Source organism: Zonotrichia leucophrys, chromosome 10 (genome assembly GCF_028769735.1).
Source record: "Zonotrichia leucophrys gambelii isolate GWCS_2022_RI chromosome 10, RI_Zleu_2.0, whole genome shotgun sequence".
NCBI lineage: Eukaryota > Metazoa > Chordata > Aves > Passeriformes > Passerellidae > Zonotrichia > Zonotrichia leucophrys.
This window is the reverse complement of record NC_088180.1, coordinates 12889130-12914972: the sequence shown is the minus strand read 5'-3', so window position 1 is coordinate 12914972 and position 25843 is coordinate 12889130. Positions and strand designations below refer to the sequence as shown.

General features: G+C 52.7%; 1 protein-coding gene across 2 annotated transcripts; it reads right to left on the bottom strand.

Annotated features, from left to right (window-relative positions):
• Positions 1-343: 343 nt before the first annotated feature.
• DET1 (DET1 partner of COP1 E3 ubiquitin ligase) lies at positions 344-13584 on the bottom strand. Of its 2 annotated transcripts, none has more exons than XM_064722415.1 (5): positions 13517-13584; positions 11766-12880; positions 8527-8717; positions 6728-6919; positions 344-2974 (listed from the first exon to the last, which is right to left on the bottom strand). In XM_064722415.1, the coding sequence occupies exons 2-5, from the start codon at positions 12846-12848 to the stop codon at positions 2785-2787; spliced, it is 1656 nt and encodes a 551-aa protein (XP_064578485.1). In that variant the 5' UTR covers positions 12849-12880; positions 13517-13584; the 3' UTR covers positions 344-2784. The 2 variants fall into 2 exon arrangements, with proteins under 2 accessions (XP_064578485.1, XP_064578484.1); XM_064722414.1 differs by having other exon boundaries at positions 13312-13562.
• Between the last annotated feature and the right edge of the window lie 12259 nt (positions 13585-25843).

Genomic DNA, 25843 nt, shown 5'->3' with positions numbered 1-25843 from the left:
GCAGGAACTACAGAAATGCCTCAGGTGGGAACATTCTTAAGGACACTTGTACTCCAAGTGCCAGGAAGAGGCAGCAAGCTCCCATGGGATATGTCTGCACAGTCCAAGGCCCTGCCATCTCTTCTTAGCAAAGGAATTCCCATCTATATCATTCAAATTTTTGGAAGACAAAGACAATAAATCAGACTTTTAAAGCAAATTCTGTTTATTCTGGTTTTGTCTTGTGTTGCTAACAAATCTTTGCCCTAACCTAGGAAAAATATCAGATAGAAAATATCTCCCCTTTTCTCCCACCCTCCCCACCACACACACTTTTTGTTTCTTAAATAAAAGCATCAAAATTTCAAGCATGAGAGACTTTTCTTTCCATACATTTCTGTAACAAAATTAACTCTGTTGTTGATATAAAATGCAGCAGCCAAGACTACAGGATCTGCTATGCTACTCCAAGGCAATTAGTACCCAGTATGATCAGTTTGTCTGCAAACATAATAAGAAAATACTTAGCACTTATCCAGCACTTTTTATCCATGAATCTCTAAGTGTTTTATAAAAGCTGAAAATATGTTTTTGGCCTCATTTACAGAGAAGAAAACACCAGCTGGAGAAGGAAGAGATTTGCCCCCAGCCTCAGAATTTAATAGCAGAGCTAAGAACAGATCTCTTTCTCAGCCCCAAGTCCAACAATCCATGCCACACACTCTGCTTCACACAGGGAAGCCTGAATTTGGCAAAAGCCCCTACTACAGAAATGCTGAAGTTTATATTTTTGCCACTGAAAAAAGAGTCTCAATGGAAATCTGACAGCTAATTTAGTAAGCACTGACTACCTGAGGCTGTGACACCAAGGAGTAAACAGAGTCTCAGATGGAGCAGCTGAGAGCTTAGGGGGGGAAAAAAAAGTCTCATACTGAAGTGCGAACAGCTGTGAGAGTGGTGCAGAGGGAGGCAAATCCATGATATACAGTGTGCAAACCATTCTCCACTTGGAGCTTTAATTGAATGTTTGAGGAGCAGATCACAGGATAAAACCCTAAAACCTTGACAAATAGTGTCATTAGATGAGAGGAACCTGCAGCTAAAGCACTGACACCTCCTCTGTTAGCAGTCTCCTGACCCGCCGGCACTCCTGACAGACCTGAGACACCAACAGTGCAAACACCAGGAAAAGAGCAATGAAATGCAATGTCTTGCCTAGAAATAATGTTTAGCAAGGCCAGGAGAGAAGTACAGTGAGGCAGAGAGCGAAGGCTGATTCAAGGACCTCGGGACACCCTTAACTTTGAGGCCCACCACTCATACCATGAGCAGGCACCCACACAGCTCTTCTCCAGTGCATCACCAGCAAAAATTAATGCATGACTCCAACACTCCTCTTCACAGGCATGTGGCCACAACACATCACCCACAGCTCATTTTGGTCCAATTTAGACACCCACAGGGTCCTTTAACAGAGAGGGTCTCCTGTGTATTAGCACCAATTTTCTATTGCCCCCGCTGTACCTCCCAAAGGAATGGGACAAGAACAGGCTCCAGCTTCTGATGGAGCACATGGTGATGCTGGGATGGTTGTGCTGCCTGGCAGCAGTCATAAACCAGCCCTCATGTAACAACCCCCCAAATGCTGGCCTACAACCAAAAACTCCATTTTTAAGAGAGAAGGGTAGGCCAGCATCCTCACCAGCCCACAGTGGCAGATAATTACAAACAGGAGCTTAATTTATCAGCAGCACAAACACTGCCACGGTCCAGCCAACACTGCCACATTGGCCAGCTGTGCTCTGAAGCCTGGAAACAGCATCTGGGTTCTCACAGAGAACAGTGTATCAAACAGAAGTAAGCAACCTAAGTCAACAAGTTCATCTCCAGACTGCCCACCCACAGCAGTGAACATGAATTCAGGTCTCCACCCTTCTTCCTGGGCAACTCCTACTCATTTTCTACCCTGGTACTCCAACACACAGGAGGGTGCCAGCAGCTGGGTGTCCCTCTTCTCAGCTGCAGAACTTGCAGATGGCCATGAGGATTAACCCCCATGCTGCAGAAAAGTTCCTCTTTTCTGCTGCTGTTGCTCCCCAGACACCCACCTTCCTCCTTCCTTCCTTCTAATGCTTTGCAGACAGAACCAGCTGCCCTGGCCTGCTGGTGTAACACTATCTCTCACTTAGGAGCTTTTATTAAGGCACAAAGATTAAGTGACTTGCATAAGGGTCAGGAACACACCTCATGTCTCTCAACTGTAGTGATTTCTCACACCTTTTTTTTCCTGACCTCTTGCATATTAAAATGACATGAGTAGATTGTGTGGATGAGAGCAGGATCTCATTTCCCTAGCAATTCTGAAGATACAAACAGGGGTAGCTGTATCCAAGCCCTCCCCATGGCTCCCATCCCTTCCCTCTGTGACAGGTCATTTGTCCAACGTGATAGGAGAGCAACAGAGCAGAAGTGAGTGCTCCACAAGTGTGATGCAAAGCTCCATCTCTGCCATCCTAAGACCCACGGCTGGATAGAAAACAGAGGAAAGGAACCTCAGCTACACTTTGTTCACCAATAGGAGCAGGGAAGGACAGTGGGGAGATCTCTGCAGCACAAAGAGGGTCAGAAGAAGCCCCCCCACTCCCATAACTGGGGTGCATCAGCTGATCCACGGCTGAGAGCCCTGGTGGGAGCTCCCAGGTGAGGCTTCTTTCCATGAGCGATGGTTTGGTTTCCCAGAAGGTGTGTCTGCCTTTGGTGCACCAGTGGCAGAGGCCCAGCAGCAAGGAGAGCACCCCAGTCCCTCTAGGTGCAGCTGTGCCTCATGTGGAAGTTGACCACGTACTCAGCGTTGGTTCGCTGCACCGAGATGGCGAAGGGCTCGAAGGGGTGGAAGGTGAAGGCCACCAGGCGCCGCACCGTGTGATTGATGGGGCGCCCCAGCAGGCCCGCCTGGATCTCGAACTTCAGCAGGCCAGAGTCACGGGCGTAAAATCTGAAAGGAAGAGAAAGTCAATTAGGGCTGTTCCCCGCTATTGACTTTGCCATCTGGGCTCTTTGCATGCAGAGACAATGCCTCGTTGGAGCGCTGGTGCTCCCTGAGGAGCAGAAGGTCCTTAGCTGGGTGCCTGGCTCTTGGCTTCGCAGGGAAGTCCCTCTCGGGCCAGTTGTTTTCCACTGTCTAGAAAAACATCACTTTTATTTTGTTATTAGCAATGAGAGAACTCTTGCCTGTCACTTTGATGGACAAAGCTGACTTCACAAGAGGGAGTCAGTTTGGTTCAGGCCCCACCTGTGCTGGCTCTCCAACCTCTCTTAATGCAAGCTGCTCCCCTGATCCCCAAGGCAGATATACTGTACAGAACTGAGCTCCCTTCCCTTAGCAATGGCCTTCACTGAGAGTGTCAGGCCACCCTTTCCTCCCCGTGGTACTGCCAGTGAAGGCTTTACACTGCTGTCCTTGTGCCTGTTCAGTCAAGGAAGTCGCTGCAATCCTGCTCAAGGGTGCCATGTTGTAGTGTACAGCTCAAGCAAGGCTTTGCAATTCCTTTTAGATTGCCACCAATAAAGCATTAATGAGACAGGCTGTGCAGGAGGTACATGATGAATTGGATTCAATAACCACTGCAAGGACAGAGGTCAAGGAAAACCTTATGACCTGCTGCTGTCACCCACACACCTGCCTGTGGGTCAAGCACATATGCATCTCCTGCCTGTGGGTCAAGCACATATGCTCTCCAGGTGAGCTCTGGAACACAGCTCCAGCACAGAGGGAACATTTTCAGGGGGATGAGACAAACAGCTCTGAATAGACAGGTGAGTTCAGGGAAGCTCTTTGCTTCTTGACCCTCCCCTGCACACTCTGTGTAACTGACACAAGCCCAGGAAACGCCACTGTCCACTGCTGCTGTCAGAACACAGGACTCTCTGTGGGGATCCAACCCTCCCCAAGACTTGGGAGAAGGGTTCTGGGATGTAGTGGTGGAGGTTTCTGGATGTGGTACTTCACCAAGTAGCTGGGCTCTAACTCAAGTCCTTCCCCTGAAGCTGTCTCTGTTTGTCAGACCATTTTCATTAGACCTCTTCCAACTTCAGGCACAGAATTGCCATTATGCCTCCCAGCTGTTTTCTTTTCCACCAACACTTAGTGCATGCGGGTATTTTGCATTTTCCTCCGATTTTAACTCCAAGAATGCTTTTAATGTCTGAGCACATCTCCCCCCCGCCAGCAACACGATGCACTCAGCTCTCAGCCTGGAAGAACGGATGATGACAGATACCAGCGATGCTGTTTCAGGAGCAGACATACTCCACATTTTAACAACACAGCCTATTGAGAACCTCATGTTCTTCCTGGAGGGCCACTCTCCTCTCCCTTCCTCTGAATCAAAAGTGCCAGCCAGCCCTGCCTGAAAATTGCACACAAGAACCCAGCAAGAGAGTCACAATCTTGGTATTTGGCTTTTCAAAAAGCCCTTTTCCTCCTACACAAGGCTGGGTATGCAGAGGGTCATTCTTTAAATAAAGCACAGTCCCCCATCTGTTCCTCTCTCCCCCAATTCACAACAATTTACTACTCAAGATGAAGCTCCCTGTAATCTTAAAAGATGTGCTCAGTTTGGTATTTTTAAATGTATTTTTAAAAGTGCTCTGCAATCAGAGGCCATTTCCATGGGCTCTCATTCTGGGGATAAATTAGGCACTGCAATATAAAATTGTATGTCAACAGAAACAGCAAGACCAGCCTTTTCAAACCGTAGGAAAATGGAAGATTTATCTGCAGACCAATTCTTTGGTTAAATGGCTCCTTATTAGCCATCTAGATGGATTTTAGAGACCCCCTGCTATAGGTAGAGCTGTGTTAGAGCCTCTTCCCTCAAGTGCCATCATTTCACCCATTGAATATCTCTTCAGGCCTCCTGAAAAGAGACTGGAAGGTGGTGGTGATGGGGAACCTAAAGTCCTTCCCACCTAACAGCAAACAACCACTGGTCTCTTAAGTAGGCAGAATTGAACCTTCTGGGATGCAGACAAGCACTAAGGGTTAAAAGAACGCAGTGCACAGAAATATTGAATTGATGTGGAAAAGGTCTGGAAGCTTTCCTAGCTCACACATCGTGCCAGGAAACTGCACACATATTATAACAACCTTAGCTACTGAAGAGTTTTCCATTCCAGACAATTACAGGACTTACATTACAAATCCTGTGGTCCCTCATTTCCAAGCCCTCTAACCCCAACAGGCAGCTGGCATTATTTTATTAAACCCTTTGTTTTGCACGTGAGAACCACAGCAGCACTATTTCAGCTACTGAATGGTTAAGGTTAGCGCCTCATCTTCTGCTTACTTTCCAAAAAACCAGGAGCCCCACTGCTCCGAGGCTCTATTCAAGTCCTAATTGACTCTGCACAGCTTTGAGCTTTAAAAGCTCTGGCTCTGAAACGCTGGTTTGCTCAGGGGAGGGAGGGAAGGTGGCACTTGGCTTTGTTTACTACAAAGACTCCACCGCAGCACATGACTGCGGTTCTGCTGCCTTTTGTCTGCGGGAGCCCGGCGCAGGTTGGCGCTGGCAGACAACTGCCACCCTGCAAGTTTTCCCAACATCAAGCATGACAAGGGGGAAAAGGGCAGGCTTTCTTTGCAGATAACATGGAAGCTGGAGATCAAACCAAATCATACAGGCAGAAGAATCAATTAAATATACATAATTTGGGAATTGAGAGCACAGGAATAATCAGAAGTTCCCCGCCACCTGAGTCAGGGCCAGGGGAGATATGAAACCACTTTTTGAGAATGCATTGATGAAAATAAAGTTGGGAAGCAGTCCAGAATGATCTCCCTAGGCTGCCTGAGCCCCCAACGTGTGCAGTCACTAAACAAAGCACTCAGGCACTGAAGGCTGTCTTTGTTTTCAGAGCATAGGTTTGCTTCTGCAGTACTAGGAGCAGAAATACTATTCTGCCTGGGTAACTCAGGCTCTTTGAGCCTGTCAAGCTGGAGATGTTGGATTTTTAACCACTTCCTCTTGCAGCCATGGCTGCAGCCAACAAAAAGAAATAAATAGTCCTGATATTTCTTTAAGAAGCATTGCAAACCTCCTTATTCTCAAGCTCAGACTTACTCCCTCTGCCAGCATTCGAGACTCAGACAGAAGAGGCACAGAATGGCCCTGGCACCTGGCTAAAATTCCTACTACAGACAGAAATTCCCTACAGATCACAGAGAGAAGGAGTATGACAAGGAGTACAGCTCCCATGGTGAGAACAGTAAACAAGGGAAGTCTGAAAACAGCTCAATCAATACCACAGGCTTTCTGAGTAACACCTAGCCCAGATACTATTTTATTCACAGGACAAACCAGACAATCCTTGCCAACTAAACCCACATGCTCAGAGAGGATCTTTCCAGCATAGGAAAGCAGACATCAGAGCTGTATCACTCTGCAACCCAAACACAACGGCTGCACTGCAAGAAGAGGAGGAGGAACAAGACCATTCATATGGAAAAGGCTGAGACTTCACCACCCAAACCCTCCCCAGAGCAGAGCAGCTCAGCAAGGAAACATGAAGAGCCCTCCCACACATCCCCATTACTGTAAAGGAAAGAGGCCAAGTTTTGTGAAACAAATCCCCTGGTGAAAGGATTTCTTAAGAGAAAGGCTTCCATCTACTCCCTATTCTGCACACTTGATGCCACATGGCAGAGGTGATTTACAGCGACTCTCTCCTCACATACAGCTGCCCATACCTTATGGGGTGATCACCACAGGTCTTGGGCCGCTCCATGACTGACACCCACTTGTCATCATAGCTGAAGAGGGACAGGTCGAGGTAGGGGCTGCCGCTGTAGGACTGGGCGCTGATGGGGAGCTGCCCCAGCAGGCGCCGCACGGCCTCCGTGTGCCCTCCGTACTTGGCGTTCACAATCGTGTCCTTGAACCTGCAGCAAAGCAAGAGACACCTCCTGTTCACAAAGGCCACAGCTGAACAGCACATCTTAAACAAACCAAGCAGGAAAACTGACAGGGAGAGAAAACAGCTGCGGTGTAAGAACTAGAACGGCTCGTTTCCAAAGATGTATCACAGTGATTCAAACATCAACCAGTTCTGCTAACCTTTTCATCCTCCCTTATCATTACTGTCACAATGTCCAGAGTGACAGAAGGAGAAGAATGTGCCTACCCACAACGTCTGGGCCCAGCTGCTCTGCAGTACAGGAAATGAAGAGGATCAGAAACGGGGAGAGATAGATTAGCAGCTGATCAGTCAATCCAAGTTTTACCACAAAGCCTGGAAACAGCATGAGCAAAAGCCAAGGGGCTTTCACAGTAACAGTTGAGCCCTTAATGTTTTCTTGATAATCCTCCTCTCTTCACCCACTGTTCTAAATGCATAAAGGGTGAAACCTTAGATGAAGAAGAACCTTGAGGAGGAGCATAAAGCTCTCCAGAAACTACAGTGAGCTGAAAGTTCTTCCTGGTGGAGAAATTAACACAGGCCAGATTTCTCTTTCCAAGAAAAATTTGAAACTTTACATGTACAAAAACAGTCAGATCATCTGCAGGGACAATAAGGAGGGTAAACACTCAGCCAGAAGCCAGCTCACTGTGGACTGTGCTCTATGGTACTTTGCTGTAGAAGCTACAACACTCCTGTTACAGGCCCTTGTAGCAAGGGGAGGAAAATACTCTCCTATCTACTCTAACAAAAGGCTGAAGTTGTTCTTCGTGAGTCTTCAGTGAGTCCTCTCATTCTCTCTCCCATTAAGCATTATGGATTTCCTGACAGGTTGCTCTAGAAAGTTACAGACATAGTCAATTTCGTCAGACTTATGTGACATCAGCCTAAAGTCAACAGAAGCTTGATGCCCAGAAGTGGATGGCAAGTACTTTGGATGATGAGAAACAAGTCACTGGAAGAAAAAAACACCTGAGTCACAACAAAATTTTCCTAGAGAAATAACACACTCTGCCTCATTAAAACCACATCTGACTGTTAAGGCATATTCTAGAAACCCAGGTTATTTTGGTATTTTGTTCAGCTTTCACAACAGATCTAAGCAGATGAGTTTCCCTTCTCCTAGTACAGTGATGATAACCACAAGCTGGTGACTGATGTTGAGGAAATGCTACCGAACACAGTTTGGTACATGCCAAATTCTGAGAATGTCACTTGGCAAAATACACACAACTGGATCATGCCAGCATCTTGACAAATCCTATCTTCAGGGACCAAAGTTACTGGGCAGTAACACTTTAATAACCTCCAAAAGAGTTACTGCTCAAGGAGAGACAGAAACATCTTTCAAAATTCCCTTCCTTTCTTCTAAGCAGCAGTTTGCAACTGCTGTGCTCCTTCCCCTAACAAGGTAAATGCTGTGGAATGTAAAATCAGATGCATCAGGCTGCAAGAATGAACCATGTATAGTCCACCTGGCAAAGGGGGCCAAAGGAACTGATTTTCTCAGGTTGGTATTTGATACTGGCCTTCAGCAGACGGGGCTGAGCGAGTGTCTATACGGAATAAAGCATGCTCCGAATGGCTCACCGGCGCTGGATCTGCCTCGCAAAGTTGTTGCTGGAAGCTGAGCAGGGGAACTGGACAGCCTCACTGTGCAGGGTGGCATTCCTGAAGAGGTCACAGAAGTTCTCAAACAGCTCCAGCAGCTCATCAGATGTGTTCTCAAACACGGCAATGACCTCCGTGGTCACCATGTTGTACACGACGAAGAACGAGGGCTGGGGAGAGAGGAAGAGGTTACCCAGGAGAGCAAAGCTGTCCCTTCCTTCTCCACACATCACACCACAGACCCCATCCAAATTTCTCCACAGCACAGGAGAATCCTACATCCTCACACTAATCCGTTCTCCTATTGGAGTGCCTCAACATGTACCCAATTATCCACCTCTCAGCTGAGATTATTTAAGAAAACTTAATGGGCTTCCAATTCTTAAACTTGAACTAGATGAAACCATACTGTTTTCTCTTCTTCTCTGTCCTCCACCAAACCCAAAACACTTACTCAAGTGCCAAATTTAATCTTCATTCCTGCTGAAAAAATTACTTCAGATCCAATGCTAGCTGACGTTAAATTATTTTTACCTCTGCATAGATATATTAGTTTCTTCCCCTTCTTAATATCTGCATCACACAGAGATGAGCCTTTTTATCTACTGTGCGCTACATCACTACCCACAAAAAGCTGTGCCCTCCAGGTACCCTGCCAACACAGAAATGAAAATCTGAAAGATATTGATGATTTCTTAATGCTGACATTCTCCTGCAAGATGGCCCTTGTACCATGCTGTGGACTGGCAATGGCAATGAATCCTGGCACGAATGAGCAAGAAATTGGGAAAAAAGGTGACATTGTGTCAGCACATTTACAGCAAAGGGAGATGACATTCCCATCCCATTGGGAAAGGGCATATTTAATTCTTGATCATTAAAAGTAGCTTTCATTAGAGACAGGAGTGCTGGCACCCCAAAGTAAGAACCTGTCCCCACTTCAAAGGGAACTAATTCCCATGGCATCTGATTTAATCTTCTGTCAATAGAGGCAATTCCTAAATGCTTCACCTCCTGCTCCCAAACAATGCTCAGGGATGATGGCAGGCACTCTGCCCACCCCACCCACCTGCAAATATCACAAGGTTTGTTTGTTTTACAGCCCCAAAATAAACTATGATAATACAATCCAGCCCCCACATGTCCAAACGAAACACACAGGATGAGGTTACTCACTAGACTACTGCCTGAGGAAAGGGAAGCCCTTCTGAAATAAAGGGTTGGAGCAGAGAGAAAATAAGAGAAGACAGCAGAAGGAAAAACTATTTTAATCACTAAAGACTGCAGGGAGTATCCTCCAACTTTTTAATTTAAAGTTTCTTTGCCAGGTTAACATAGAGACACATCTACAGGATGTCCCTGAGCAGGGAAACCCTCACTGCTTTTGCAGCACCTGTAACACCACCAAAACATCATCACAGCACTGGAGGCAGCAGCTGAGTGCCACAAAAACCACACAGCAACGCTGACAAGCCTATCAACACAAGCCTACAACAGCAACAAACCCCCAAGCTACCTATGCAGAGCATACTCTTAAAGATCTCAAAGGACAGTGCAGACCCACACAAAAACCACACAACCCACAACCATGAACAGCAACTCCTCAACCTTCTTGCCAGAGAAGCCAGAGGGGAGAAAGGACCCTGAAATTGGATGAAACCTCATATTCCTTGTCTGACAGACTGAAGAAAAATGGGAGCTGTAGTTATTTTGTGAGCCAAGTTTTATTCAGGAAGCCCTAACACAATGTCTGCGTTCAGACAGGTCTGTGTAAACTGCTCCACATCTGGAATTATCTCTGGAAGAACTGAGAAATGAGGCACTTTTCTTCCCCCAACACAAAACCCAGTGCCTGAGGCACACTGCAAACAAACCACAAACTGCATCTTAAAGTAACCCTGGGGTGAAAAGACTGGAGAGCTCCCTGCAGCAAACCAGGCACTAAACCCTACTAACCACAGCAGAGTGCAGAGCTGAGCCAGCCACAAACATTTACATCAGGGCCAGGAGCTCATTCCAGACACCAGCAATGAGCAGAACCCTGCAGGGCACTTCCACAGAGCCTTCGTATTTCTGAGACAGACATTCAGCTTTACACCAATGGGCAACATGGATTAGATAAAGCCTTACCTATTTCCTCCCAAAGCAACTCTCCCAAACAAACACCACAGAAAAGGAAAATAAAACAAAACAAAACAGAGTCATCTCCCAGGAATTACCAGACAAAGGCAACACACGAAGAGCTATTGTTTATTTCTTCTAGGACCTAAGTCCTGGCAAAGATGTGGGGAAGAGAAATGCATGAGAGAAAACAAACCTCTGGGGAACAACCAGACCTACATGCTGCATTGGAGATTTATCACAAATTCTTGCTAAATACTTTCAACAGAATAAAACCAAGCTGATTAAAGGAATAAAAATTAGCTAAAAAAAAAATCCTTAGTTTCACAGGGCTCAAAACGTGACCAACCACTCTAAAAGCAGTAAAAAGAGATGATCAACATGCAGGGTTGTGAAACATCTGGAGGAACCCAGCACTGACTGAGCTACATTTGCTCTAATTCCACTTCTTTAGTAATAAATTGAAAAGAGAAGCAATTGGCCCATTAGCCTGATCTAAAAGCTGCTACTCTAATTTGGAGAGATCATAAATACTACCTCTTACTGGAGCTTGAAAGACTAAGTACGTAGGCAGAACAGAAATGGTAATTGTACCAGGGAAAATGAAGACTATTATATTTGAAAAACATGCTTGAAGATACATGAGAAAAGGGAGAGACTACCTCTACAATTTAAATGGAGTATATAAAATATCAGCTCAAATTAAACTCATTTGGGGATTTGGGGAAGGAAAGAGGATGGAGCATCTGCAAGCATGGGGAACAATCCTTGGAGAAAGGAACTTGCTAACACATCAGATCTTTCTCATTTTGCAGGTGAGAAGGAAGGAAGCAATGAAATTAAGAAAACAGAAGATACAGAAGTTACTCAATATCAGAGGCATCAAAAAAAACTAGGGATCCTAAATAACCTTTACAGGCTCATTAAGGAACAGCTCACAGCATTGTAATGCTTGAGCACTTGTCCCAAAGCAATGAGCAGCCTGAAGAGGGAGGCAGTATCTGATCCACATGGTCTAGTGGACCTCTAGCAAGGCAGTGGGAATTAGATGGTGTTTAAGGCCCCTTCCAACCCCAAACCACTGTGTGATTCTGTACCTGGGAAGGATCTGTCACCCGCAGCGTGACCACGTCCTCACTGGTGTATTTGATAAACAGATGGTTCTCATCCAAGAGCTGCATCTTCCACATGCGGAGCTGCCTCAGCTGATCAAAGTACTGGAAGAACCTTCTCTTTGCTATAGCACTGCCATCCTGCTCGGCCCTTCTCCAAAGGTACACCAGCAGCCTGTGCTTCAGGGAGTTGATGAAGGGCTCCTTGTAGGGGTTGGCCATTCCCGTCTGCGTGTCCCGCTGCACCTCGGGGTACACGGCCGACAGGGTCAGCAGATCATCCTCGTAGCAGAAGCGGCCGATGGTCCTCACGTCGATGAACGTCCCCTCGGGCGTCACCTGGAAGACGTGGATGGTCTGCTGCTGCACGGAGAGGATGGCCAGGATGTTCTTGTACAGGTAGAGCCCCTGGTTGTGCGACAGGATGACCTTGTCGCACTTGAAGGCGCGCGTGTCGCACAGCCGGCCCGTGTGCAGGTCGATGATGTGCAGGGAGTAGTCCTCGAGCGGGGAGCGCGGGTTGGGCGTCACGGACTCGCTGTTGCGGTACACCTCGAAGAAGGGCGGGTGCGGCTCCTCGGGCAGGTAGGCGGCCGAGCCCACGATCACGTAGCGGCAGTCGTCCGTGAACAGGCTGCACTCGCGGTTCAGGTGCTCCCCGTTGGAGGCCACGTTGGTGATGTGCAGCAGCACGAAGAAGCGCTCGAAGAGCCGCCCGCGGATGTTGACGGACCTCTGGTCGTTGCCGTTGGCCAGGATCTCCCCCTCGTAGCCCTGCAGCAGGTCCTCGGCCGCCTGGCAGCCCTGGTACTCGTAGATCTCCAGCGAGGTCTGGTCCGAGGAGAAGGCGATGAAGTAGCGGCCGTCGGGGGAGAACTTGCGCAGGAAGCAGGGCGGCTTCTCCACGTTGACCACGGTGAAGTTGGGGAAGACATTCTGGTGGAAGACGCGCACCTGGTGCCAGTGCGTGCCCGCCTTGCCCGAGCTGATGCGGCGCCGCTCCAGGCGGTGGATGACATTCTGGTTCTGGATGCGCCGGGGCCTGATGGTGGGCGCCTCATGGTCCATGGTCAGAGCTCTACTTCATCTTCATCTTCATCCTGCGGGGACAGCACACGTGCCCTGGGACCGGCATGGAATTCAGGGAACGGGGAACCCATGCACCCATAGCACCCAACAGAGGGGATTGGCTAAAAGGGACGGGGTGGGGGGGGGGAGGAATAGCACGGGAGGGACACGGGGGAGGGACTGGGAGAAAGACCAGGAAAACGACGGCAGTCCAGAGATGTCTCCAGGGCAGTCCTGCCTGCTGAACAGACACAGCGGGGAACCAGGAGGCGAAGGAAGGAGCCAGGAAAAGGCACAGGCACAGCTGGACACCACGGGAATAAAGGGAGCCTCCATACACCCAGTAAGCCAGGATAAATGCAGGCATGACAAGCAGCAGGCACAGGGCACAGCTTGGGAAGAACGGAGGAAGCTGGGGGCGAAGGGGCACAGGAAGGATCACCCGCGATGTGTCCGGGCCCACCTGCCGAGAGGGAAGCCAGGAGCTCCAGTCCCCCGGGCTGAGGAGAGACTGAGCTCCAGGCAAGCCCGGGGGCAGCTGAGGGCCCTCCCGCCAGGGGTATTGGGGATCTCCCGCCGGCCCGAGGGGTAAAGGGACACCGGGGACTGGGGGCCGCGGTGGTCTCCGCGCCGGTATGGGACCGGGGAGAGGTGTCTGCCACGCTCACCGCTGGGGCCGCGCCGGGTCCCGTTCAAGCCATGGCCGCTGCCATCTTTCCGCCACGGCACAGCGGCGGGGGGGGCGGCACCGCACTTCCGCTTCCGGCACCCGCACCAGAGAGATGGGGCCTGCCGGGCCAGAGTGCCGCGAGCGACTTGGTGCGCCCCCTGGCGGCGGGGAGGACCCTGCACCGGGCACCCCCCGCCTATCCTGAGCCACAGAGCCCTTAAACCCATCCTGCATCCATCCTGACCCCTCTGCACTCCAAAACCCACCCTGCACCCACCCTGACCCCTCTGCACCCCAAAACCCATCCTGAACCCCAAAACCCATCCTGCATCCACCCTGAGCCAAAACCCATCCTGGACCACAGCACCCCAAAACCCATCCTGCACCTACCCTGTACCCCAGCACCCTCCTGAATCCCCAGCATCCATTTTGCACCCCAGAACCCATCCTGCATCCCTCCTGAGCCCCAGCACCCGCCCTGATCCCTCTGCACCCCAGAACCCCTCCTGCCTCCCCTGCACCCACACTGCACCCCCTGCACCTCCAGCACTGGCTTCACCCATCCTGCACCCACTGTGCCCCCTCTGCTGCCATCCTGTACTCCCCTAGACCCATCCTGCACCCTCCTCCAGCCCAGCCACCTCATCCCAGCACTCTGCAAACCCCATCCAACCATCCCCAAGTCCCCTACATTGCCCTTCACCCCTCCCTGCCCCTGAACCCCTCCATTCCTGGAGCATCTCCTCCATCCCCAGGAAGGGTCTGGCACAGCCCCATCACTCCCAGCATGGGGACACCACAGGAGACTCCACCACACCTCCCTCCAGCACTTTGGGGTACACCCCAACACTAACAGCAGACTGGGGTCACCCCCGGGCACCTCTCAGGCCTCCCCAAGGGTTTGAAAGCTTTTGCCCGCCTTGGCTTTTAGCAGCACCCCTCCTGCCTGTGCATTAGCGCCGAGGGCAGCTCTGAGGGGCTCTTCTCCTTCAAAGGCAGGCAAGCAGGAATGTCAGGCGGCCCTTGAGATCCATTTGCCGGCCTCTCGCCGGGGCTGAGCCCACGCAGGGCTCTCGGAGCCACTCCAGAGGCAGGCGTGGGAGCGGGAGCTGGAGAGGGGCAGGGTGCTCGGACCGGGGGGCTGGGGAGCCTGGGGGGGATCCCATCCCTGCATCCCAGGGCTGTGCTCCCTCTGCTGTGGGGCAGCTGGACCCACAGGGGCTGAGGAGCCCAGGAAATCCCATCCCTGCATCCCAGGGCTGTGCTCCCTCTGCTGTGGGGTGGCTGGACCCAGGGATGCTGGGGAGCCCAGGGGATCCTGATCAGGAAGATGAAACAGGAAATCCTTATAAATATGATTGCCTGGGAAAAGATTTTGAGAATATAGAAACTGTAAGCGACATCGAAATGAAAGCAAGTTTTGAGATACCTCAGTTTCTGAACAACGGGAAAACAATGGTGTGGCCGCTGAAGGTAATCCCCTTTTGATGGAACAACACCCTCTGCTTGCAGACAGCTCCAAGGGCAGGGCAGACCCTGCCAGCTTGGCAGAAGGGGCCCAAAGAGGAGCTTTTAGGGTTTAAAATGTGGCAAGTATGGTAATGTAGTGATTCTGATAGGCTGTATGGAAATGCTATAGGATTTGTATCTTGTACTAGATTGATTAGTGAGAATCAGAATATATCAACACAGAAGAAGATTTATTGTATTGTAATGGGAACTTCGCCTCTTACCATTTTACTCTCTTACTCTCTCATCCTCTGTACCCCTCTCTTCTCTCGGGCCTGCTCTGAGCTCTGTCTGGCAGCTCCCAGCAGGGCCCTGCACCCAGGCCCTTTGCAATAAACCCCAAATTCCATGACCCGGCTTCAGAGATCTCTGGTCTCCATCCTACCCCCACTATGCTCCTACAGGATGCCATCCCTGCATCCCGTGGCCGTGCTCCCTCCCAGGGCTGTGACAGCAGCCAGTGTCACCTGCATGGAAGGGGGATGCTCGTGCTGGGCAGAGCTCAAACCGCTGGATACCCGTGTGTTTATGGGATGCTGTAGGGTGTCAGCAGCGCTGGGACAGAGCCAGACCCCACCACCCCAGGGGATAAGAGCTGAGTGGCTCCAGCTGCCTTCCTGTGGGGTGTCAGCCTGCCTGGCACCCCTGAGCAGGGGGTGACCCCAGTGCTCCCCAGCTACCTGCCCCATTCGCTTCTCTCAGCACTTTGGTGCCCAGCAGCCTCAGCCGTCCCTGCCCGCTGTCCCCGTCCCTGCCGGGGGCACAGGGCGCGATGACAAGGCTACAACGAATGGCCCTGGCCTCCCTCTTTGTCTCTGTGCCTCCTGCCTAATTAATTGAGATCCACCGTAATAGGATCAAGCTAAATAGCGGAGAACATCCGAGCACACAGCAGCTGGCAGGAAAAGGAGCGGCACCACCGAAGGGCAGCTCCGCAGCTCCTGGCCGGACAAAAGAGCCGCTAATGCAGCAGCGATTGATGCTCCCAGAGCCGAGAACTTCATCCCACAGCCTGCTCACAGCTCAGCCCCCTCTGTGCTCTGGGAAGGGGTTGGAAGCCTTCGATGGGCCGGTTCCAGCCAGTGGTAGGGATGGGAATCCTGTGCAATAAATCCCAGAGCAGGCACAAGGCTGGGGACAAAGTTAGTCTTGGTTTATCTTGGCCTGGGGGTAGGCAGCAGGTGTGGGGTCACAGTGCCAGACCCTCAGCCAGGTAGCAGCTGAGGGCTCAGGACATTTCCTGAGATATTTCCTGGGACATTTCCCACATCCCACAGCATTTTGTGGGACCTTTTGGGCTCCAGCAATGGGGGTCACACTTCTGTCCCCATCCTCTTGTGCTGGCACACAGATGGGGTGTCCCTCTGCAATCCCTGACCACAGGAACAGGGCAAGCCCAACCTAACACCCAGAGCTCTGATCCTGGGGCTGGTGTGGATGATGCTGGGGCATTGAGGGTCCCTGGCTACTGGGGGCTGGCCCAGGGCTCCTCCAGCCTTGCAGGGCCACTCTGGGTCCTTGGCTTTGGATGTCACTGTGCTGCTTTTGGTGGAAGTCCCTTCAGCAGTGTGCCAAGGAAAGAGATGCTCCGTGCCTTGGTGGCATCACCAGCACCCTGCCAGTGCCACATCCACCCCCAGCTGGTTTATCCAGAGCCAGCAGATGGGTTAAAAATTAAACAAAAAAAAAAAAAAAAGAAAAAAAAAGAGAAAATAATATAATGCAGCTCATTTGGGCTGCTTTGGATGTTTTTCCTGTTCCTCAAGCAAAGACCCTTCTGCTGTTGTTGCTTTGGCTATTTCTCAAGAGCTTCCCATCCCTGGATCCCGTGGCTGCTTTCCTAGGACTGGAGAGGGTGTGTGAGGAGAACAGGAGAACAGCTCTGGGCAGGTCACAGGAGTGGCTGCTCCCATCCTGGCTGCCCCCAACCAGACACAACCCCTTGCACTAAATCCCTGGGGGAAATCTTGGACCATCTCCTCACAGGGATGCTTGTGGAGGAAGAAAACCCTCCAGGTCCTGAGCCAAGCCCCTCTCATGGCCACTGAGCTTGGTGGCTTCAACTCCTTCATCAAGCTGAGGGCAGGGGAAAAGAAAATTACTCATATTTTTAAATTTTTCTTAATATGTAAAATAAGAGGGTGAAGTTTGCACAGGGTCCTGGTGTGGGGAAGGAATGCTGCAGCCCTGAGGTGCTCCCCAAAGCCCAGGGTGTGCAGGCATTAGTGAGGCTGTTCTGTGGGAGCTGGCTGCCTCCATGGGCTCCTTTTTAGGGTGAAGCATCCTAAAGGTCATTACAGAAACCAGCTGGGGGAGAACCCTTGTTGGTGTAAGAAAAGACCAAAGGAAACAGAGGGAATCCTTGGGTGTATCTCATCTCTCCAAAAACACAAGGGTGTAATTAAATATTTGATTCTTCCCCAAGCCTGAGGAGTGACTTTATTCACATTTGCAGAGTTTGGGGCTCCCATTGCAGGGGGATTCATGTTCACATTCACACATTTTCATAGAGGGGTGAACAGGTCCTATCCAGCCAGCCAGTCCCCCTCTCCCCACACTGGGCAGGTCTCTTTGGGATGAGGCTCCATCAAAGCCAAGTTTACAGGATGCAGCACTGGTGGACCTTCACAGCTCTAAGGAAATATTTCCTTGTCACCAAAACATCCCTTGCTCTGGTTTTAACTGGTGCCAGGGGCTCATTTTGGAGTGGAACTGGACAAATTTTAGCGGCTGTTGATGGAATCACCACCACTGTCCCCTGTGCCATACCTGGGGGCGACAGCCCCTTGTCCCCCATGCCACCGTGGGGTGACAACGCTGTCCCCTACAACACACCCCGCACAGGGTGATGGCTCTGCCCACCCCCGTGCCACCTCTGAGGGTGACAGCCCCGTGTCCCCCGTGCCACTCGTGGGGATGACAGCCCTGTGTCCCCCGTGCTATCCGTGGTGTGACAGCCCCGTGTCCCTCATGCCATCCATGGGGGTGACAGCCTCGTGTCCCCCGTGCCGCCCGTGGGGGGCAGCCCGGCAGCTCCTCCCGGCTGATGCGCAGTGACATTTGCAATCTGTTGCCATGGGCGCTCGGGGACTTTTGCTGTGGAGGGGGATCGCGTTTCTCCCCCCTCCTCCTCCTCCTCCCCTTCCCTCCCTCCCGATGACGTCATGGATGACCACGGTGGTGACAGGGCCACCTGTGGGCTGATGAGGGGTTTAAAGAGACAGTCTGCAGCTGCAACAGGAGCCCTGGCTATTGTCTCCGCACCTGAGAGCGGGGAAACCTGCAGCCCCCAGACCATCCATCCATCCATCCATCCATCCATCCATCCATCCATCCATCCATCCCGTCCGTGTCACCTCATCCCTGCATCCCCTGCCGTCACCACCGCAGCTCTCCCGGGGCCGGGGATCCTGAACTGGCTCCCGTTATCCCTTCCCTGCTCCAAGGTAAGGCTGCGCTCCGTGCCCCCCGTCCCGCTGCGGGCTGCAGCCCCCAGTGCCGCTGGGCAAACCCAGGGCTGCAGCCTCAGGGGATCCCTGGGAATGCAAAGCCTGGATGGGTGCCCCCAGCTTGGGCAGAACAGCAGAACCGCCCCTGGGACAGCAAACCCCCGGAGGTGGCGGGTCCCTCCCTGCTGAAGGGGCTGGGATGCTCCTGCCGGAGAGCTGTGGGGGTCTGCAGCGTCCTCATCCCCAGCCGGCATTCCCAGACCACCCCAGAAGATGCCCAGCACTGGGTATCTGCCTGGAATAAACCTTGTCCCTGCTGTGGTCCTCGTGGAGGGGACCCTGAGAGCTGGTGCATGTCCTGCACCCCAAACCCACCATGGGCAAGCCCTGGTGATGCCAGGAGCCACGGTGCATGCTGAGGGAGCAGGTGAGAGGAGGAGAGGATCTGCCCTCCTCACCTGGTGGGCGAAGAAGGACCAACTGTGCCCTGTCCTGAGGGCTTTGTCCCACTGTCCTTCCAGCTCCAATGGGGCAAGGAGCAGGTAAGTGCCTCTGTTCCATGTCACTTGGATGTGCAGGCGGTGAACAAGGTAGAAAAAGGGTCTGGCACCTGTGAGAGGCTTAGAGAAGAGCAGGGTGGAGATGTGCATGCAGGGATTGGTGTGAGAGGAAAACTGTGTCCCTTCCTGCCGGACACACTCCACTGGTGACCCTGCAAGTCACCAAACTCCTCGATGGCTCCCACCAAGCAGTCCTGGAAGGTCTTTCTGAGCTCACAGCTGCCTGCAGAGCCAGATCCACTGGAGCCTGCAGGGACCCCCAGCAGGCACAGAGCCCCTAGTCCCACAGGGGTGGCAAAACAACCGGGACAAAGCCCACAGCCAGCTGCCTCTGCAGCCTGCCTGGGCACCTGGGGCAGGTGGGGAGGTGCTCCACGCTCCAGTGGCTCTGTGGTCCATCCCTGAGGACCTGAGCAAAGCCAGAGATGCAGCTGCCTCTGGGATCCCTCCAGAGCTGGACTGTCTGTGCCCTGCTCCTGCTGGGAGCTGGAGGAATAAGCAGCAGCATGTTTCTGCCATCCATCCCTCAAAAGATGCAGAGGGCTCGGGCTGGGCCTGGTTTTTGGGTGGAAGAAGAAAAATATGAATTGTCTGACAGGTGGAAATTTCTGCTTGGGAGGTCTTGGCGTTTGCCCACCTGGCAGCAGCAGAAGTGCAGGGACACAGCCTGGACTTGGCACATGACCTGGGAGATCTGGGGGGGACACCCACAGCCCCCTGTGATGCTCTGTCACTTGTGGCCCCCCTGCTGCTGTGGGTGCAGCCAGAGAACTGGGGAGCTGTGGCTGTGCTGGGCAGCCCTGGGTGCACCTCCTGCCTTTGGAGAGCTCTGGGGAACCCGAGGCTGCTGCTCTGTGGGCAGCTCCCTGGAAGATGCTCCGAGCAGGGTCTGTAGCAGAGAGCTGTTGGGGGGCTGGCTGCCAAGGTCAGGCTCACCCCCTTCCTGCAGGTTGTGTGGGCAGGGGCTGTTGGAGCTAATTTAATATCAGATGGGTACGGCGAGGGCTGCTGTTGTTCCAGTGTCTCTAAAAGGTGCAAGCAGAGCTGAACAGGCGTGGGGTGGGGGTCTGGTTCGTGCAGATATCACACGGAGCAGGCGGGGGTTGTACGATGTGCGATGCACGGGAGGAGTTGTGGAGTAGCTGCCGGCTGTGCCCGATGATCCAGGGATGTACCGTGCAGCCATCGTTCCTTCACTGCCTCCAAATCCTGCGAGAGCAGCGTGTAACCGGCAGGGAACTCTTGCCTGTGTGCGAGGGCACCCAAATATACACATCCACACACGTGTCCTACCCCAATACGTCGCGGAGCCGGGGAATGCCAGCACATGAGCTGGTTACGCTCCCAGCTCCCCCCCGGCAAGCGCTTCCACCTCCCCCATCCCCTCGGGGAAAACTCTTCCGACGCTGCTGCTGATGGATATCGCTGCCGGAGCGCGGGCTCCTTTCCTGACCCTCCTTCTGGCATCACCCAAATCCCCTCTGCCAGCTCTGTGAGCTTCAGCTGGATATGGTGCAGGAGCTTGGAGCTATGCCCGTTTGCCAGGGTCTTAAACAAGGATAGGATCTCCAACAGGGTGGGGAATGAAGCTGGGACCTTGCTCAGCCCAGCCCTTTGGGCATGGGAGAGAGAGTTGGGATGAAGTGATCAATTCCAGCTTTGAGATTTCTCGCTGGTCTGTGTTTCCCCATCAGGCTCTGAGCCCACCCAAGGCTCAGGATGTCACTGTGTGCCTGAGTGACAAACACAGTGTGGGTCCCTCTGGTCAAACACAGAGAGGGGATGAAGGTGCCAGCTTTGATCAAAGCCTTGGCATGCTTTAGGCTGAACTCTGCCCGAGCCCAGGGAGGAAAGGTGAGGAGCTGCTGCCACCAGGCAGTCGCCAGCATCCCTCACCTCCCAACCTGGCTCAGCTTGTGCCAGCAGCAGACACTGGCTTCTTGGCACCGAGGCTTTTCCAGCACAGCCTCTTAACCCTGCTAATTCCCCTGTGTTCTCCTGCCAGACCTGCTGTCCCTCTGCCAGGGGATGGCCCAGAGCCTGCTAATTACCCCAGTAAGCGGCCACATGTCTCCATCACTGGGGTTGTTCTTTATTCTCTGGTGTTATTTTGGGGACTGCTGGCCCTTGTCTGGCAGTGTGGGACAGGATGGTGACTGGCAGCATCCCTTGCCCCTTCCCCTTCAGCTAAATGATCTCAGTCATGGGTTGATGCCCCTGCTCCCAGTCTCACCAGGGATCAGGGCAATTCTCAGCACAGCACAGAGCATCTCCCACTCCTTCTTCCCTGTTGGAAATGCAACAAAGGCACAGTGAGAGGAAGGTCTGCCTGACTTTCCTAACCCACTGTCAGCCCAAAAGTCCACAAATCCAAGGCTGGTTTGGAGGCCCCAGAGTTGATTTCGAGGTGCCACAGCTCATCCCCACAACAGTCCCCTGCTCTCCTCCCCTTCTCATCCAGGGGAGGCTCAGGGTGCCAGCAGCACCTCCCAGCTCCCCATCCCCTCCTCCTGTCCCCAGGCCATCTGGCCACACTCATCCATGTTAAACAAATGCTGGAGTCTATTATCAGGCCCTGCCTCCCCCTTCCCCCCCAGACAGATGGAGGCTGAACACACCCGGAGTCCCGGCCCGCAGCATTCATGTGTGTGAATGAGAAAATTGAATTATTTATGGCCATGTGAATAAGGCTGGCGGCTGCGGAGGCCGAGCGGAAAGGACTCCATTACGTGGAGAGTACCTGTTGCTATGGAGCTGGGGCTTCTTCCCCATGGCCCCCATGCACAGCTGGATCCCTGCCTGCCCCCCATCCCACCCTGATCCTCATGGAGCTGGATGGAGAGCAGAGCTGAGTGCTGCACTGGCCACGGTGTGATTGGTATGGGGGATTTCCTCCCTGCACTGTGCCTGCTGCTCCTGCAGGCTGGTTTGGAGGTCACCCCAAATCTCCCCACATTTTGACCCACAGTGCCATGTAGGGATGATGTGGTGCTGGTGGCCAGAGGCTCCCTGACCCCCTGGCCACCATGATCTGCAGCCAGAAAACAGTGAGAAATATTGGGGTGGGAAGTGTTGGGGTGGGCAGTGCCAGCATCTCATGGCTAGGGCTGGGCAAAGCAAGCCTGACCCTGGCACAGCACAGGGCAATGGGTGACTCTCAGCTCAGACTCCTCAACTCCCCTCAAAACTCCCATCCCTGGAGGCAGCAGGAGCTGTCACTTGAGGTCCCCCACTCTCCCCATGCCCAGGCAGAAAAGCAGCTTTGCGAGAGCAGGGATTCCTTCCACAGCCACCTGCATTGCAGCCTCTCCTTCAGGGATGCCAAATCCTGCAGCGATGCTGAGGGAGGTGCTGGGGCTTCCCTCCCTCCCACTGCCTCCTCTACTCCTCTTTGGCTGAAAAAGTAGGACTTTGTCCCTGTTGGGGTGCAGTCCTTCCTGCCTTGATGCCACCTTGGGGTCAGGCCAGGACCTGGGGACCATGAGGGGATGGGACCTGGCAGCCCCCAACCCTGCATGACAGCAGCACAGGGACTCCTGCTGCCTTCCCTGCAGAGCTAAGAATAGACTCCAGCTCCTCTCCTGGTGCTGAGTGGGCTCTGCTGGGCTCAGAGGAATAAAAAGCAGGAAAATGCTTATTTTAGTTGCTGCAGTCGACAGCTGTGACTCGTATGTACCTAAGGAGCGGCTTTGCACTGTGTTTACCCTCCCACTGCCGGGAGCACAGGCACCACTGCAGACCTCCCATCCAGGCTGTGGATGCCCCTGCCATGCTCCCAGCCCCAAAATCCCAGCTGGCTCCCAATCCTTCTCCAGCACAACTGGCTGCCTCCCACTCTTCTTTCCCCCACGCTTTCAGAGTGAGCCCAGGCGATGCAGATGCTCCCACCATCCCTGTGCCTTGGGAGATGCTCCCCAGCATCTCCCTGCACCAGCCACTGCTGGAGGCCAGCACAGCCTTGCTGAGGGCTTCTGTAGGTGCATCCAGCTTCAGGGGGATTGTCCCCAGCACCTGAGATAAAGGCAGGCTGCAGACACCCCTATGAGTGACGCACCTGCCTGGGATGCTGCAGCAGAGAGTGGGCACTTGACAGCCCCGGCTCTGGGTGCAAGGCCAGGGGAAGCACCTGCTCCAGGAGAGCAGCTCTGGGCCCTTCTCCCCAGCGTCACCCCCGAGGTAAAGCCAAGAGAAAGCTAATTGTTACCATAGCTACATGAAGTGGCCTTTCTTAGGGAGCCGCGTCATCACTGCTGTCACAAGGTTAAGGCGGTGGGGAGTGGTGGTGGGGAAGATGTGTTTTCTTTGGGAAAACCATGGCAACAGCTATTTCTAAGGGAACAGCTGTGCACAGCGAGGCCATGGGGAAGGGGCTGGGGCATCTCAATGCCAGCCATGCTCTGAAGGCAGTGGTGCCAGGTCCAGCAGCTCTCCATGGCAGACTGCATCTCCAGAGTCCCCTTCCCGCCTGTGCCAGGGCTTGCTGGGTGTCTCCTGTGGTGCTGGCACACTGCCATAGGCTCCAGCATGCCCAGTAAAGCAACATGAGGCCACTCCAGTTTGCTTGGCATGTTCCCATTGGCAGGGCTTGGAGGGCTGCCAGATGTGTGGGATGGTTGGGAGCACCCACCATGGGGAGTGGGGATGGAATTCCCTGTCCAGAGTAAATTCACATGGAATGAGGACCAGCGGAAAGCTCAAGGTTGATTAATGAGTGACATGAAGCTTGAACAACCATAATATAAATACTGGTGGAAATCATAGGGATGGTGTTGACTCCCGTGGAGTCAGTACAGGATGGGCTGGTAAAATGGGAAGGTGTTCTTGGGGCTAAGGGACACTAGTGGAGGTGTAAAAGCCATGGAGATGTCCTGCAGGTCCAGGAGACACAGAGGTCTGAGGAACCCACAGTTTTGCAATGGCCAAGCAGACCCAGCAAGGAGAAGATGCCAGTCTCATCTGCACCCTCCACCCTGGCTCCTGTTCCAACACGTAGCTGGGAATTATCTCTATTTGCTAGACACTTAATTAAGACCATTTCCCCGAAGGAAACCAAGATGGAGAGCTTCACTTCTCGGTATTCCAGTGCTTTCTGGCATTCGTTTCCACACCAATTAGGGTGTAAATTAGTCACCTGGAGAGCAATCCAGTGGCTGGGCTCAAGGGAAGCTCTCCAGCACATGTGCCATCTTCTTCCAGGAAGGCAGGTGGCAGGAACAGGTGGGGACAGGGAAAGGGTCCTTGGGGTGCTGGGGCCTGCAGTTTGGGGTAACAGCTTGGGATTGGGCATAGAGGAGAGTCAGCAAGAGGGTTTAGGGTGTCTCCATGAGCTGTCTGTGCTTCTCCTAGGCCCCTGGAGTTCAGGGTGGCTTGGTGGACCACAGGGCTCTGAGATTAAGCTCCCTGTTGGCTCTGACAAGAGAGGGAGGTGAATGAGCATGAGGTGCTCAGGTCTGTGTTGTGCTGTGATAAGATCCAACAGAGGGCTGGCTCAGAAATGTGGCTCAAGGGTGGTTGACATCTTGAGGTTGTTGGGTCTGGACAGTCTCCTGCTCAGGTCTTCAGATGGACATGTGGAGGCACCTCTGCCACAGCTGTGGCTGTGCATCCGTCCCTCTGCAGTGAGCATGTCCTTGTTCACTCCAGCTGAGAGGTTTCTGTAGAAAACACAGCTGAAATGTGGGATGAGAGTTCAGCAAGAGGGGGGTCCAAAGAGGAATAAACAAAACCTCTCTGGGCAGCATTGGCTGCTCTCCCAGGGTGCTGCAGTTGTAGGAATTCACTGAACATGCCCAAGGGCACTGCTGGGAGCAGAGGCACAGCCAGACAGCACTCAAGGGAAAATCTGGTTCATGTATTGATGGGAGATGGTGGTGGCAGACAGGCAGAAGAGGAGCTGGCAGAGAGGTGGCTGGGAGGAGGCACCTGAAAGTCACAGCTGGCTGTGCACGTGTCCCCATGTCACTCAGGGAGTGGGGTCTCATTCACAGTGGGGTCTCACTGCAGCACTGGGCATCATCCCTGATTTCCTTCCTGACCCTCTTCAGAGAGGTGCAATACATCCACAGCCCTGCAGAAAACACTGCACAGAGCCTGTGCTGATTGCCAGCGAGTCAGGATGGGAAGTTTTCAGCTAAAATACCAATTTCTAGGTGATCTCAGTGGTGAGGTTCAGCTTCCCCATTGCTTTTGATCCCCTTCTGCTGCACTTATGGGGTGTTCTTAGCTGGTGCCTCCTTCTGCATCAGAACACTCATGTCTGCCTCTACCTTCATGGGACAAACTGAGGGTCAGCTGTGTGGTGCTACTTCCCCTAAATATTCCAACTTTCTCCTTTCCCATGGGCACAACCACTTTGCAGGGACCAGGCAGCTTCCTCACCTTCTGGCCAGCCTGCCCACTGCCTGCTCCATCTCCTTCCAAACAGAAGCAGAGTTCCTGTGAGGAGCCACCTGCCCACAGGACGTGCCCTCCAAGCCCCCATTAGTTAGCAGTTGTCTTAAGCACTGCAACATTTGATGCCTTATTCCTCCTAATCCCGCCTGATGTAACCATGCCTGTCCTCATTAGCCACATTGTCTGGCAAACACAAAACAGGCCCTGACACAGTCTAAGGAAATTGGCTTAAAAAATATGGAGCCACATTCTCAGATGTTGTTGAAGGGGTCTCATTTGTTTATTTGCATTCACACGGCGCCCTGTGGATAATAAGAGACAGACTGCTGCAAAAACACCTATTTTTCTTAAAGGATCATCTGAGGTGGGAAATGCCAGCTGGGATATCCAGCACTCCTGCAGGATAACTACCTC